Source organism: Marmota marmota, unplaced genomic scaffold (genome assembly GCF_001458135.2).
Source record: "Marmota marmota marmota unplaced genomic scaffold, marMar, whole genome shotgun sequence".
Lineage (NCBI taxonomy): Eukaryota > Metazoa > Chordata > Mammalia > Rodentia > Sciuridae > Marmota > Marmota marmota.
Window position 1 is genome coordinate 59,599,561 of NW_025999977.1, and position 16,221 is coordinate 59,615,781.

Genomic DNA, 16,221 nt, shown 5'->3' on the forward strand with positions numbered 1-16,221 from the left:
CTTCTCCTTGTCTCTCCCATGCCACTCCGTGGTCTCCCTTGTCCACAAGGGACCGTTCCAAAGTCCCCAGTAGAAGCCCAGTAGGTACCATGCATACATATGTACATACCAACGATGACGTTTAGTTCACAGATATGGCCCAGTAAGACATCAACACAATGACTGGTAAACGTGGGCTCCGGCAGTGCAGCTGTGGTACTGCAGCTGAGGCAGTGCAGCTGTGATAGTGCAGCTGAGGCAGTGCAGCTGAGGCAGTCAGCTGAGGCAGTCAGCTGAGGCAGTGCAGCTGAGGCAGTGCAGCTGTGATAGTGCAGCTGTGATAGTGCAGCTGAGGCAGTGCAGCTGAGGCAGTCAGCTGAGGCAGTGCAGCTGTGGCAGTGCAGNGGGGGGGGGGGGGTCAGGGGCTCCCATGGGATCAGGGCCTGCCAACTGCTCCCTGGGATGCCACAGTGTTGGCAGTGAGTGAAGCTGGGCACGTGGGCTGTGCATGGAGGGACAGTGCCCACCTGTCACATTCCTGTGGTGTGCAGCACCATGTTAGACGAAGTCCTCATGAACCAAATTCTGGGTCAAACAGCACGTGAAGAAGAAAAGCAAGCGCTGCATTTCCACTATGTAATGCACAGTGAAAAGTTGTAGTTCACCTTTAGTACCAAGCCCTGGGATGCTCTTGAACCAGTATTGGCGCCATCTGGATACAGTGTAGTGCTATTGATGACAGGCACCTTGTGATGTGTGACTCATCCATCCGGAGCACAGCCTGGGCCATGCTCCTTCTGCAGCTGAGGGGTAGGCAGGAACTCACGATGTGGATGACACACCTGGTCTCCGAGCTCACAGACTCAGCCCTGGGAAAGTTGTCCCCACAGTGAACTTCCTGACGATGATTTCCAACCTTGTGTATGCTAAAGCCAGGAAGCCTGGACCATGGACATGTCTTATTTTCCCTCCCTCCTCCTCCTACACAGCATCTCCCCTGACTTCCGCCGGCATCCTGCCTGTTATGCAGTCGCTGTGCCCAGATGGCCAGCGGGATGAGTTTGGCTTCCTACAGTATGCCAACTCCACGTGAGTGACCCCCACCCCTGGGGAGCTGGCTACTCCCCCCACCCCATCCCAGAGGGTGACGTCCCATGGTGGTGCAGGGTCACGCAGCTGCTGGAGCGCCTCAACCGTGTGGTGGAGGAAGGCAACCTGTTCGACCCAGCACGGCCCAGCCTGGGCTCGGAGCTCGAGGCCCTGCGCCATGATCTGGAGGCCCTAAGCTCAGGTCCAGGCACCTGGGAGAGCCACTTGGATAGACCTACAGGTGCGCCCTTGGGAGTGGCTGGGGGAGGGCCTCAAACCCTGCTTTGTTACTCCAGGCAGTAGCCTAGCTCTGCCCCTGGGTCCCTGCATCTGCACGGTGCTGCTACACATGCATGTGCTCTGGGGGGCCTCGCCAAACTGCCTGCTGTGGTTGCTGAGTCTTGGTGCTCTGCCCAGGGTAGTGCTAACCTTTCAGCTTCATCTTCCTGCCTGTCCAGTGTCCTCCTTCTCTCTGGACTCGGTGGCCAGGGACCCATGGGAACTCTGGCGTTTCCTGATGCAGAACCTCTCGCTGCCCAACAGCACGGCCCAGGCCCTCCTGGCTGCCCGTGTGGACCCGCCTAAGGTGAGATGGGGNCCCTCCTCCCCCTCCCCCTCTTTCCTCCTCCCTCCTTTTCCTTCCTCCCTCCTCCTCCTCTTCTTCCCTCCTCCCCCTCTTCCTCCCTCCTCCTCCCTCCCCCTACTTTCCCTCTCTCCTCCTACCTCCTCCTCCTCCCTTTCCTCCCGCACCCCTCCCCTCCAGGCTGCCCAATGGCAGCTGCTCAGAGAGGACAGGACTGACTTACTAACTTGAATGTATGGACTTTGTGTCACCTCCCTTCCTGTGCTCCCTGGAGTGCTCAGCATACAGTGGGTAGATAGATGGAAGGAAGGACTAAAGGGAAGAGGGAGGGAAGGAAGGAGAGAAGGGAGGGAGGGAGGGAGGGAGGGCAGGGTGAAGGAAGGAGGAGGGAGCGGGAGAGACTGATGCCTGCGTGTCCGCGGGTGAGCGGCAAGTGCTCTCCCTCCTGCTCTAGCTTGACCCCTGCGCTTCCCCTTGGTTCTGATTATTTTGAGGTTACTAGAAAATGAGCCTCTCACAGAAGGCAACCTGTGTTAACCGTCCCTGTAAGAAGACCCCGTTTCACCTGCCAGCCCTGGTGGGGTCGGAGGGGAGAGCCCTGAGCTGCTGCGGACCACGCTGCCCAGGCTGGGAGCGCTCTGCCTCGCAAGCCCGTTCCCCATGTGCCCAAGTGGTCAGGACAGATGTGCATTTTATTTGATTTATTTTAGTCAGTTATAGAGTAGGAGATGAGGCAGGATGGAGGGAAGGAGGGAGGGTGGAAGAGAGTGGCAAGGGAGGAACAAACCCAAGAGGGCTTCAGGCCCGGCAGGGGCAGGCCCACCAGGCTCTGCAGCCCTCGCAGCTCTGTGCCCAGAGCAGCCGGCCCTGACTACCCCGTACGGCCCACGTTGAGGCTGCTCGTCATTTTTCGTGGCCTGGCTATGGTTTGGGTAGACATGCCAGCCACGGGGAGGGGGAAGTGTTCTGCGGGTGGCCGCAGCGAGAGACCTAGGAGTGCGGCCGCCCCCTGCCCAGCACTGCTTGCTGCGCACAGCAGGGTGAGCCCAGGGAGGTGCCACGCGTGCTCTGAAGGAAGGTCGGTCCTTTTCTCAGGAGCTCCCTCCTCGTTCCGGGTGGCCAGGAGCACTTCACGAATCTCTCCTGAGCACTGAGGCTTTTGAATGGTGCAACATTATCTTCCTCTTCATGTGAACCGGAGACCTGGTCCCCTGCTACAGTGGAGAGCCCCAGGGAAGCCCCTCGGCCAGTCAGGCCAGTCACAGTGGCTAATCCCAGGGGTTCTCCAGGAGGCCCAGGGCCCCTGCACTGGTCCATGAGCCTGTGCGTCACAGGGATTCGACACGTCTCTGCTGGCATTTGCCTCCAGATGCCACAGCGAGGGGCTCAGGGGTGGGCTGCCCACTGCTTAGATGGCCATCCACCTCGTCTCTAATGAGCACTGCTCTGTGGGCATGCTGTCAGGGAAGCACTGAGTGGGGACCCTCTGACACCACTGTCCAGCGCTGGGACCTTAGCTCTTGGGGACAGCCATCTCCTTGTGATGCTGAGCAGAGGGGGTCTCTTCAGTGTGCTCACAGGAGCGCTGCCATGGGCACGCCTGGAGCTGCCCTGGTACCACCCCTACCGCAGCGGTGGAACCCCGTGGCTCCCCCAGAGCCCCAGGGAACGTTTTGGGTCCTGCCCAACACTCTGGTTCTGGGTTAGGAGGGAGGCCCCCAGAGCAGGTGACTCCCCCAGAAACCCTGCTCCAGGGTTCCAGGAGGGATGGTCTTCATGGGGCAGAGTGAGCCTGACCCACCTTGCTGCACTAAGTGTCTCCCCTGCGTCCTGCAGCTCTGGGAAAACCTGGACATGGCGCCCTAAAGAACAGGCCAACAAAGCGCCCTGAGACACTCCCACCCGCTGGTGGGGGACACTCTCTCCCTGTCACTGTGGGGACTGGGCGCCTGGCTGCCTGCTCTTCAGCTCGATCCTCCCCGTGAGGCGCCAGCCTGCAGTGTTGGAGCCCTGCCCTGCTCTCAGCAGAGTCCAGCCTTGTCCTTCACACAAGTAGCACAGGGCCGGGCTGAGGGTTGAGGGTGACCGACTGTCCCCCAGGACAACCTGTCAGAGCCAGGCAGAACTCCAGTTGCTCAGAGGCTCACAGATGTTTGACTTTGACTCTTGAAACACCTGTGCCCTGTCTTGAAGGAAAGATGTCCCCATGCAGGGGCCTGGGGACCAAGGGGATTTGCCAGGAGGTGCCGGCACCCCGGGAGCACTCACAAGGAGCACAGGTGTCTCTGACCACCTGCAGGGAGGCTCCCTCTGGTGGACCTCTGGGCATCTAGGATGCGGCGAGAGCAGAGAGGTTCACCACATGAGGCTCAGGAGCGGGCGCTGTGGAGGCAGCTGGGGCTGAAGGCAGACTCAGGGCTGTTCCTTGTGGAGTCCCCTGAAACTGACAGAGATTCTCGGTACTTCCTGGGTGAGGGCAGGACTTATGGGTGCTGGGTTTCACATAGGTTCTTGTGTGACGAGGCTGTTGGCAGGATGGTAGTGGACACAGGCCAGACCCCATGTGGGCTCCATGGTTGCTGGGTAGCTGCGGACCTTCCAGACCTCCAAACCTTACACGGGCCAGGCAGGCGCTTCAGGAGGCCAGGAGAAGGAGCCAGGAAGGGGAGCAGGGTGAGAGCATGGGGGTCTCTCCTTCACAAGCATCTCCTGGAAGCCAACGAGTCCTTGCAGTCCTGAGGCGGGCTTAGGTGTGTGGCGACCTGAGGATCCAGGCTCCTCCAGCAACGAGGGGTGTCGGCTCATGGCCTCGAGCAGCAAGGGGTGTCGGGGTGCACGGCCTGGAGCAGCGAGGGGTTTGGGGGCACACAGCCTCTATTTAGCATCTACACATTCCAATGCAATGCAAATAGAGCACTGATCCCAACGGAGAATAGATCTCCTGTGCCTCTGCCTGCTAGCAGTCAGATCCATTCTCAGCCAAGCTTTCCTGGTGCTACAGAACACTTCATTTTGAGGAGTAAAGGGTTGGGTGGTCTTGTAGAAGCTGTGAAGTGAAACGATGTGGCTGAACCACTTCACCAAGGAAATCAATCAACCCGTCTCTGAGGGCCACCCATTGACAAAGTGGGATGGGTCTAGGGTGGCCTGGGAGGCCCTAGGAGAGAGGTTCATGCAGACCCCAGCCAATCAAAAGGCAGCAGAAGGAGCAAAATAGACAAATGCACCCCAAAGTCTCGAAGCCCTAAGACGCCAGCTGGAAGACCTGGAAGGCCTGGTCAACAGTCACGTCACTCGCTGGTGAAGGCATGACCAAGAGCCAGGAGAGCCCAGGGACAAGAGTGGGACAGTGAGCTAAGAAGACACCCGTCAGGGAACCTGCAGCCTGAGAGTCCAGGCTGGTAGAGCAGAGAGCCGGTGGGCTTTACAGACACTCCACGGGCAGACAGACAGAGGGCAGAGGAATGAAGGGAACGCAGGGGATGGTCCACAGGAGCCAGCAGGGAGCCTGGGCCAGGCACAGAGAGCCCGTCTAAGACCGAAAGGTGCACAGACACAGGAGCGCAGGGGGTGGAAGGAAGCAGAACACTCACTTTACCCGGGTTCAGACCGCAGTGCGGACGAAGCCTGCTTACAGAACAGTCTGCATCGCTTCACCCCAGCCCTGGAGCTCCTGCTCCCTGGCTCACAAGCAGCTTCCCCTTCCCTGAGGTGTGAACCGCAGGGATCCGGCCCGGGCGCTCCAGAACCCGGTGCCTTCTCTGCTTCCTGAGCACTAGTGCCAAAGTGCCGGGGGTCTAGCCCAGCAGACACAAGGGCGGAGTCTGCAGGCACCTGCAGCCACACCTCGCCCCTGGCCTGCTGGCTGTCTCCTTGTCTGGACCCCCTTCCTCTCAAGCCCTAGTAAACAGAAGCACAGACAACCCGCACTTCTCAGGCTCTGCCCACTTACACGCTGCTTGAGACACCTCCAGCCAAAGCAGAGACCTCTGGGCTCGGCTGAGTCCCTCTGTCTTCAGCCTCATTAACCCAGGAGGCTAACCAGGGCCTCTTTCTTCTGTGATCTTGAGAGCAGAAGAGACAAGGGCAAACTTCCAAGCCCGTGCAACACCATCATTTTTAATTGGACTGATTCAGGAAGCAGCAGGAGGTGTGGCCCAAGCCTGACTCCTCCCTGTGCCCACACAGGTGGCGCTCTGACCTGCCGAGTCGGAGGGCAGACGCGGGACACCACGAGGAGGTTTCCATAGCAGACAGGTTTCGCAGCCATGGCACGGGGCAAGGTGGGCGTGTGGGGCTGTAGCCTGGTCACAAGACTGGTGCCCGGGGCCTTTCCATCCAGGCCCTGGTCCCAGGCAAAGTACAACCAACAGTGACAGCAGGAGCCGCAGTAGACCCTCTCCAGGTCAGGGTCACTTCTGAGCAGTGGCCACTGCTCCTGTGTCCTGTCACTGGGTTCAGGAGCCGGCCACAGCTGTGGTGCACAGACACCCTGTAGGGCCCAGGCCGCTGGCTGTGTCCTGGTTACTGGATGGAGTCCTCGCCCCTGGGCACCTCTGCTTCTCGGGCTGGTGTCCTGCCTGCCACCTGGTGCAGCCGGTTCTGCCCTGAGCTCAGGGTCCCCTGGGGGACGAGCTGAGCTGTAGCAGGTCACTGCTGGGCTCTTCCGTCACTCTCATTGGACGAAGACGGTGACACTGCGGAGGCTCAGCCCCCACCTGCTCCTATGCCCCCTCCCCCTCAGGGTCCCTCTTGCTTCTGTCCTGTTAGGACTGGGTGGCAAGGGAGAAGGGCCACTCTCGTGCTCAGCAGGGCCCCAACCTGGGCGATTTCTATTCTTTTTATTTTTCTTCATTTCTTTTCATTATATATTAACAAGTCATAGTTGTACATATTTTTGAGGTACAAAGTGATGTCATGATTTTTAATACAATGTAGGATGATGAGATCAAGCTAATTAACATAGTCATCACCTCAAAGGTTTAACTTTTTGTGAGGAGAGCATTAGAAACTTATTCTCAGAAATATTGAAAAGTCTGTTATTTTAATTGTCAGCAGTATTCTCCACTGTGTGAAACTGATCTAAACACAGTCAAACTCACTCCTCCTACCTCTAACCATCCTCTCCCCTTCCTCGCCCCAGCCTCTGGTCACCACTGTCTGCTCTCTGCTTCTGAGTTTGATCATTTTCAATTTCACATTGTCTTAGTTCATGGTTTTGCTCTAAGAAAATACCTGAAGCCAGAGAAAAGAGGTTGGGGAAGCTTGCAGTCTGGAGGTGGATGCCTGGGATGAGGCAGTCCCTGGGTTTGTCTGGACCCCAGGCTTGCAGCACAGGAGTCCTGGGGGCACGCCCAGGGTGACCTGTGGCCCGTCCCTCTGTGTGGTCATCCTTCAGCGAGATGCACTCCCCTCCTGTCTGTTGTCAGGAACGGCAGAGTTTCTGGCTTCATGAAGGATGTACAGTGCTCCTCTAGGTGCACAAGCCATGCTTCCTTTGTCCACTGTCCTTGGTGGACACCCCGATGGGGCGCCTTGGCGTAAGTGACTCCAAGTGGATGCTGTCGCAGGCCTGAGTCCGCAAGACACGCCCACGGCACCCTTTCAACATTTGTCCATTCAGTTCAGCAAGTGGGAAGATGAGAGTCCAAGAAGAACTGGTCGGCAGCCAGGATTCGGTCAGGTTGTGACCGGTCCTGCTGATTCCAGGGCCTCTGGGAGCTCAGCTCACCACTGAAGGGGTCTCTCTAGGAGTTCCGGGGATGGACTGAGGGATTTTTGAACAATCACTACCACTCCACGCTCCCTCCGAGGGTAGTAGGTGCCCCACGGCTCCAGATAGAGTCCAGCAAGCTGTGAGGGCTGCCCATGGCCCAGGGACTCCTTGGTCACACCCTGCACTGCCCCCTGCTCCACAGACCTCCCTAAGGGCCAGCAGTGATCTGCAGCTCATCCCATGGAGATGACGGTCCTGAGACGTGTAGGTGGAGACAGGGACAGGTGGGGAGACGGAGCCTTGGACGGGCAGCAGCCTCAGTCAAGTGCCCAGGTGGCATCAGGGTGCTGAAGGCCACACCTCCCTGCCTGCCCTCCTTAGTGCTGCCACACCCTTCCTGTTGAAGAGGGCTGAGTCCCCAAGCCTGTGGCATGTCCCTGGGAAGCCCAGGGGCAGTGGACCCAGCCCTAGGGGCTCCTACCTCTGCAGCCTCGCAGCGTCCCTCCGGAGCCGTAGCTGTGCTCTGCACTCCTGAAGTGCTTGTGGTTCAAAAGCCCTGGTCACAGCCCTCTGCCGTCCTTGCTGACCCTGTGTAGACACACACACCCGCATGGACCAAGGGACGCTGGCCTCCGTGGGGCCTGACTGCAAGTCCCTGGGCACCTCTGCTCCTCAGGCTGGTGTCCCACAGGGCAGAACCAGGGCAAAGGCAGCCCACCCAAGAAGCAGGAAGCTGCACCCACTCCTCTCGGCTGGGCCAGCCTGGCTGGCGGAGGCAGGGCTGCCTTCTCTTGGAGTCGCTCAGCCACGCCTGTGTCTCCTCTCCCCACGCGGGCTCTCTACCCTCAGTCATGTGGAGTGCACCAGGCCGGCCCTCACGGAGGCCGAGTGCTCACAGTCAGTCTTGCTGGGTGTCCGTCGCCTGGCTCTCTCCCAGGGAGGGTTTCCAAACTGGAAGAAGCCCGCTCTGCAGCGAAGGGGTCTGCCCGGTCACCCCTCAGTACTACCTGTTTCAAGGGAGCTTGTGCCTGGCTCTGAGGAGAGCCCCAGTGGCCAGCTGCTGGCTCTGGCCACTTTCAGCATTCAACCAAGCCAGAATCTAAGTGGCAAGACCAGCCGGCCAACCCCCTAGACGTGGGGTGTGGGAGTGGCCAGGGCGAGGGACCCTGGGTGGGGTCCTCGGCAGGCAGCCTGGTTGCCCTTTCTCACAGCTTCCTCCCAAACAAGTCCTGGACCTTCAGGTCCTGACTGACGCAGCCTGTAAGCGGAGGTGTGGGGACGGGGCTCCCGCCCAGGCAGCCAGGTCTCTCCTGTGAACGCTCACGTCCAGCCATCAGTGTTCCTCCAGCCTGATGCCCAGGGCTGGACCACTGAAGGGAAAGCAGGGGATGAAACAGCTGAGCTCCAGGGCAGGAGAAGTGGACACCCAGCCATGTCCCTCCCCACTGGATGCATCTGAGAAGCACTTCGGCCATGTCCTGCGCCTGGGGGACCTGGGGGATTTGGCCACCTGTGTGTGGAGCTTTCTCCTGATGCCGCCCACGATGCCTGCCTCCCCTCTGCAGGGCAGCAGGCTGCCTCCTCAGAAGGCTCCCGGGAGAGCCCAGGAGGCCCTGTCCCGCACCCGCTCCTCTGAGCTCAAGCACACAGAGGGGACCCAAGGCAAGGGGGCTGTGGCCTCCCTGAGCAGGGCCCGCAGCCTGCCCCCTGACAGCTTGTCCGTGGACCCCCGCAGCCCTGCTGCTGCTGGAGGGAACTTCCACCAGTGGCAGCTGGAAAGGGAGCCCGCTGCCACTGTCACATGTCACCTCACCGGCACTGAGCTTGCTGGTGGCCATGGACACACACTTTAACTCAGCCAGACCCACAAACAGTCCCTCAGCAAGGTTCCTTGGAGAGTCTCAGCTCCAGATCCGGCTCCAACGGGCAGCACTAGGATTTAACACACACCCTGAAGAGTTACTTCCAGGATCAGAGCTGGGAGCTAACCTCCTGCCAGCAATGGGAAACTGTGTCCTGCCAGGAGGCTGGTGCCCAGGGAGGAGGCCCTCCATCGCGGACAGCTCAGACGGCCACCAGCTTTCCTTACGACCTCCATGGCTGTGTTCCTTAACTGTAAAGCAGGGTCAGCTGGCTGATTCTTCTCATGGAGAGATCACTGTTCGCCACATGACAGGGCTGTCCCGTGGACCACAGGCCCATCCACCAACGGTCCCTGGAGGGTCTGAGTGCGAGTTCAGCAGAGGGAGGGAGGAACTGGTCTGTGGGAGGGCCGTGTCAGGCAGTAAGGAGGGCAGAGTGGGCGCAGGTGGACAGGAGCAGTGGACAGGAGGAGCTGCTGGTCTCTCCAGGACCTCGGAACCAGGTGCTTTTCCCCAGAGGTTCTTGGAGAGCAGGCCTGTGACCCCAGCTCTGTCTGAGTTGGGCAGGTGTCACACTGAGCAGTGACGGGGCCTGGGGCAGATGCGCCTGGCTTCAGCACCCTGTTGGAGAGTCGGCGGAGCCTGCCGGGGCGGGGGCGTGAGTCGACAGGCACACTAAGGGCCTCAGCAAGCGCACACCCAGTCACCACCAGGGTGTTTTCTTCACCTGCGGAGCACAGATGCCTGAGGTCTCACAAAGCCAGGAGGCCCTGCTCCGGGGGGCTTGAGTTGAGGCCACCTCCCTGGGGGTGACTTAGCAGGGTCTACCTGCAGGAAGAAAAAGATCCCTGGGTCCAGCAACACCCTTGGTGGAAACTTCCCTGCAGAAGCACTGTTGAAAGGGGGGAAGGGTACGGGTCGAGGCGGCCACCACGCTGCATCTGCAGTGTTCAAACACAGAAGCCCGAGTCAACGCACGCGCGTGGGCGAGGACGCACAGGTGTTCCACCACTTGTAAATGCTGTGGGACTCTGCATCAAAGAATGAAGCATGTCCAGAAAAGCGCTTAGAGACAACGTGATGCGTGGCGTCCAGAGAAGAGCCCGTCCCCCACGCAGGGGATCCCTGGCTCCGGGTGTGAAGTAGTAGTGGACAGGAGGAGTTGTGGGTGAGTGTGCTGCGCAGAGTCACCTGTGAGTCACAGGCAGCCCTGCCACGCTGTCCGTCCACGGCGCATTGTACACACACACGTCTGCGGAGGTGTAGGGAGCCCCTGGCCGGGCTCCCAGAGGTGGTTCCCACGAGGGACAGGAGCCAGGCTCCACATGGCCGTGAGGAGGACCACCTGGCTTACCTCGGCCCTGCTCAACAGCCTGCGTTTCCTGTTGTTAGCTTGGACTTGTCTTATATTTTTATAAAACAAACTCCATCCTGTAAGCAAGGAAAAAACCAGTAATTAGAATGGCCAGTGTCACAGAGCTCGTCCCCATTAGTGAAAGCCTAGGACCCCATTCAGGTGTGTTGGGCTCACACCGAGCTTATGTCCACACAAGGATTAGGGACAGTGGCACCACCTGGCGATCATCATCCCTCTAAGTGAAAGAGCTGCAAAGGGGACCATCTGAAGTGTGTATTGTGTCAGGCCATTCAGGCTTGTAACCGCTAAAGCCTCGTCTGCACAGGAGTCCCTCGTGAGACATCCAAGCCGTCACAAGGGATGTGTCTAGGACCTGTGCCCCAGGCTTACAGTGACAACCTAAGGATCTGACTCGGGATGCAGTCGACCCCCCCACAGCTGGATCTTAACACTGGCCAAAGAGCAAAGGAACTCTGACGCACGGTGTCTTCTCTAGCTGAAATCAAACATTTTAAAGCCCAATTATTGAATCAGGTTAAAATTTCTTGCCTGAACCAAATATATAGCATTTCTCATGTATAAGATGTGGAGCTAACAGAATATTAACTTCTAGAATAAGTGAAAAATAAATAAGCTAATGAGTAAATGAGAGAGTGCCGCATCTGGGAACAGGGAGAGATCGGCAAACTCCCCTTCCCTTCCCAGTGGTCTTCCTGACTATCATGAACTAGTGCCAAATGTTAGTCAAAATCATTTTTATAACCTGGTAAAAGATATATTTTAAAAAGTGCACAGGCGTGAGTTTCAACTTCAGGGGTGGCATCGCGAGTGCGGCTTCAGCTCCTTCTCCAGCCGTGGTAGGGGAGTGTTTTAAACCCTAACCCAGCAAGTTCTCTTCTGAGCTCCAACAAATACCAGGGACAGTTGCCAGCCCTGCTTAGGAGTGGGCAGCTTCCCACATGGGGTCCACCTTGAGAAGAGCCAGGGCAGCCAGCTGGGCAGGGGCCGGGAAGGGTCGTCCTCTGTGGCCCTGGGCAGGCTCCCTCCAGCAGCACTGGGGTGAGGCCAGCAGTGTCAGCCTGTGGCTAGTCACCATGGGCAGCAGGAGCCCAGCGTGGTCAGTGGATGTCAGAAGAGCTGCCAGGCAGCAGACGGATCGCAAGTGTGACGTTCCCAGGCGAGGTTTGGGCTAGGGACACTGGTGGGAATCACTATTGTGGAGATGGCACTTAAGGCAATGAGATCAACTAAATCAGAAAAAGTGAGCAGAGACAGAGGAGGCGACGGCACTCCACAGTGGCCAAGGCCAGCAGAGGGCCCGGCAAAGACCCCGCCAAAGAGCCAGGCTGGCCGGCTGAGGGAACAGGGAGGAGGGAGCGGGGTGGCCCAGAAGTCCTGAGACTGCATCTCAACGCAGACTGAGTGGTCTCCAGGGCCCAGAATGGCCGGTAGGCAGAGAAGGATGGACAGAGGACGTGCCACGACCCCGCAGTAGAGTGGGGGTGCCGAGGGCATGCCTGTTCAATATGAGAAAAGGCACGCGCTCCCCACATCACAACGCCGCTAGGACACTCCCGCTCGGGGCGGGCAGGAGCCATGGCCGAGGTCTGCAGCAGCAGCAGAGCCAGGGCCTGGACAAGGGCAGACCAGTGTCCCATGTCATGTGCACACTCTGCCCCTCCCCCAGGTGCGCTGGTGGGTGTTTTTCTTTCTGGGCTTTCCTGTGGTGAAATGCGCATGTCTGGTTGGCAGGCTGGTCAGCACCCCCTGCCTCCCCTGCTGGGGTACCACTGGGACGAGTCCCTGACCACGGAGCACAGGAGTTGAGCAAGAGGGCAGAGGAGGGCGTGTGCGTGGAAGGGGTCAGGACTTTATCACGTCCGTGCGGAACTTTGGAAACCGAGTGGAGGAAAGGAAAGCTGGATTCAAGAGGCCACGTCAGGTTCCTGACCAGCCCCACCTGGCCCGGTCTCAGAGCCTGAGGAGGCTGGAAGCTGCCTGGCGGTCTGCAGGCCATCCGGAGGCCTGGCGCTCGTGGTGCAGATGGGCCCTTCCTTCCTGGCTGCTCACTTCTGATTTTGTACTTTCATGGAAACTGGAAGAGAATGGAGGTGGATGGGCTGGTGGGGGCCGGTGGGGAGGCAGGAAGCAGTTCCTCCACACTGGGCTGCATCCACGCCAAGATGGAGACCAGGTCTGGCTTGGGTCAGAGGCTGAGGAGCACCTCTCTGTCTCAGGAAGGGTGTCATCTCTAAACACGGACGTCTCCGACAGGACTGGTGACGTGGTTTGTGCAAAGTGGAACCTGGGCCTCTGTTCAGACACCCTTAAGGATCTCAATCTTAAACCAAGCGTGGGCCCTGAAGGGGGCCGTGGGGTCCCCTCACCCCAGCCGCCCGGGGCCAGAACTCTCCTCACAACTTGAAACATTCATTTTCCAAATGGAAAGTCAGCTCTCGTCTCTTTCCTTCCTGGCTGTGAACGTTTGTCCTTAGAGAAGGGCAGGAGGCAGGCAGTTGCCTCCTCTGCACGCCCGGCTTTTTGGGTGTGTGAGTTCTGCACGGAGCCCGGGGGCTGCGCCCTGTGGACCTGCTGGTCCATCCAGTGGCCTTCTCTTCCCTGCCTCATCGTGGCTCTTCGTCCTTCCGCCTTCCACAAGGGCACGCGCAGTGAGCTCTCGGACAGGCAAGGAAGGCTGGACCTATCACGAGCGCCTTGTGTCCAGTCTCTTCAGACCCAGCCGCAGGGAGGTGGGCTGTGTATGAGGCGGGCTCGCTCTCCGAGGGGCCGTCTCCATTCCTTGTTGCTTTCAGTGGCTCAGGGGAGGCCTGTGTTGAGATGTCACCTAAAGCCACCACACAACAGCCTAGCCCCCTCGAAGCTGAGTGAGGAAGGCGGGGTGTGGGCATGTGACCCCGAGGACTTGAGCTGCGCCTGGTCCTCTCTTGGTCTCCTGGGGTGGGTGGGGCAGAGCAGCCCCTGGCTCCGTTCCACTCTGTTCCTTTTTTTTTTGCAGATTTTTTGCTTAAAACCTTCTTAACTTTTAGAAGAAAAAGTTCTAACTACTCTGAGATAAAGAGGAAATTCTGAAATATTCCGGGCAGATTTCTTTCCCATCTGAAAGTGCACTTTCCACTTCTTGTTATCATCTCAAATCCAACCTCGTAAAGACAGAACCAGACCAGAAGTCCTATAAAAACCTGAGGCAAATGGTCCTGTGTGTGGACTAGGACGCCAGCTGAGCCCTGTGACCTGAGCCAGCTCCTTCTGGAGATGCCCACGACGTGCAGCAGTGTGGACTGATAAGAACTGGATTTAGTTTTTAAACCAACAATTGTCAGATGCGCTTTGTGGAAAGGTTGTGACCCAGAATGGAACTAGCCAACACTGGAACCTTCACGTACCAACGTAGGCTTATCCCCGTCGTGTTCAAAATCATTTAAAATTGAAGGTGAATGAGGGATACTGAGACAGTTCTAGAAAGATACTGCATTTTTAATCATTAAGTTTAGGTACTTTAAAAAAGAACTTTATATATGTTATTATTTATATAATATTCCATATCATATGTAAGAAGACAGTATTATATAAACATGACACACTGTGAAATACGAGCATATATACAGATGTATTGCATAGCACAATGAACTTCTTAGCCCCTAAATCCAATAGGCCTGGAGGTACAATGGGAAAAGAAGTTTGATTCTATGAAAATACAGCAGAAGTAATTTAGCAGCTAACAGAAACTGAGAAAAGACAGCTCCGCTTAGCTGCAGACTCTGGGCAAAGCTGGGGCCGGGTCGGTTGCCGCCAGCCCCAACTGCGGGTTTGTGAGATCCCTGCCCTTCTGTCTTTACAATCTCGCTCAAGTCAAATGCCCAAGCAAGGATACATGCAGGCTGCAGGAAAGGTGCAGAGGCTTCCGGTGCGCAGGGCTGAGCAGGCTGCCCGCTGGCCCAGGCTGCCCACTGGCCCAGCTCCCTGCTGGCCCAGGTGCTGCAGGTGAAGGAGCAGCTCCTCCTCAGTGAGCATGGTGCCATCGCTGTCTTCTCTTGAAGTGATACTGCAGAGCGGCTGAGTGTGGGTGGCTGTGAGGCAGTGCGGTCCCAAAATGGGGCCTTCAGATGCATCCCGTGCTGGAAAGCATCAGCAGGCTCAGACTAATAGCTCCCCATGGATGACGTCCAAAAACCACAACCCAAACCCATGGCTGCTCCCAGTGTGCTGTGCTGCTAGTGACAGGCCTCAGTGCTTGGGTGCTCCCGGAGGCCTTCTGCACCCGCTGGCCTCTTCTGACCCCACTGCGCTGCTCTGGGGGGTGCTGTTGGCTGCATGAACAGCCTCTGCTCAGCGCATCTGTGCTGGACTAGAGGAACTCAGAGGCCAGAGCAATGGCACCCTCTGAGTGACCACGAACCTCTCACTGCCCAGACGCTGCCTTTACCAGCACCGTGGCAGCACCCTGCGGCTCCGAGTTCCTTCCTTCCCTTGAAACAAAGCTACCATTTCCATTCTAGCCAACTTTTCCCCAGCCAGTGCGCTCCTGGCCCTGCCTGTGAGTCTTGGAACGTCCTAGAGCTGGCCAGGCCAGAGTGCTGTGGCCACCAGGGTGCAGGGGCGTCCACCACACTGCTGTCCTCCTTATACCCATTCCTGTTTAGGTCTTTGAAAGTAGAGGGGACAGGACGGTCCTTGCGAGAGCTGAGCCCCGGGCACTCCTCCTGTGCTCAGCCGCTCCTGCCCTTATCTTTCTGTGAGCTGGGCTGGGTGATTAGAGGACTGTGGTTGTGACATCTGAGCACACCCACCTGTCCCCACAGTAGACGCAGCGTTAGGGCCACCACCCCAAGGCCTCCTCATAGGTCTTTGCAGTCCCCTCCAGGTCCCCACTGTCCCCACCCTTGCAGCCACTAGCAGCTTCCTGTCACTGCCTGTGAGTTTGTAATTTCATATAAATTGTGTCATACAACGTATGTTCCGTCATTCAACCTGAGCACGTGAAGATTCTTCCACGATGGATGCATCAGAAATCATTGATGTTTATTGTCAGATAGAATCCCGCAGCATGGTGTCGCACGCTGTGATCAGCTCCACTGGCCCTGGGTGTCCAGGTCATCTCAAGCCACTCTGCTGGGAAGCGTCCCTGTGCAGGTCTTCCTGGAGACTGACCCTGCATTTGTTCGCGATGCACATCTTAGAGTAGGGTGGCCCGTCCTAGGGCCCAAGTGAGTCCAGTTGTTGTCCCACACGTGCGTTTCACTTTCCTGCCTGCGGTAGAGCCACACCCTGGTGTGTCCCCGGCTCTCACCAAAACCCTGGGTGGGCGACCTTTTCATTGGCATGCCAACAGTCGTGTGGGACATTGCTGTGGGTTTAACTGGCTGTTTCTTTAAAGTCCACTGATGCTAATGTCCCCTGATGGCTAATTTGCTGTCCATATTTCTCATTTTGTAAAGGGTCTGTTTAACCACTTGCCCATTTTAAAATTCTGGCTCTTATTTTCTTCTTACTGTGTTTTTGGATCTCTTTCTCTATGTATTCTGGAGACAAGTATGTGAAGTGATTCGCAAATGTTTTGTCCCCAATCGTGGCTTATCTTTTCACCCTCTCAACTGTGCCTTTTGAAGAGCAGACA

At 57.7% G+C, this 16,221-nt stretch overlaps 2 protein-coding genes across 28 annotated transcripts in view; both read left to right on the forward strand.

Annotated features, from left to right (window-relative positions):
• Myt1l (myelin transcription factor 1 like) overlaps positions 1-16,221 on the forward strand; it is a 340,605-nt gene that overhangs the window by 64,056 nt on the left and 260,328 nt on the right. The window lies entirely within an intron of this gene.
• LOC107137071 (ATP-binding cassette sub-family A member 2-like) lies at positions 961-9,220 on the forward strand. Its single transcript, XM_015479446.1, has 4 exons — positions 961-1,068; positions 1,146-1,309; positions 1,527-1,654; positions 8,933-9,220. Exons 1-4 carry the CDS (start codon positions 1,004-1,006, stop codon positions 9,218-9,220), a joined length of 645 nt encoding a protein of 214 aa, XP_015334932.1. The 5' UTR covers positions 961-1,003.

Bases quoted from the DNA above. Each gene is read 5' to 3' on its own strand.
- LOC107137071 (XM_015479446.1), top strand. From the start codon at position 1,004: ATGCAGTCGCTGTGCCCAGATGGCCAGCGGGATGAGTTTGGCTTCCTA. The intron at 1,069-1,145 runs GTGAGTGACCCC...ATGGTGGTGCAG, and splicing joins CTACAGTATGCCAACTCCAC to GGTCACGCAGCTGCTGGAGC. The intron at 1,310-1,526 runs GTGCGCCCTTGG...CTGCCTGTCCAG, and splicing joins CCACTTGGATAGACCTACAG to TGTCCTCCTTCTCTCTGGAC.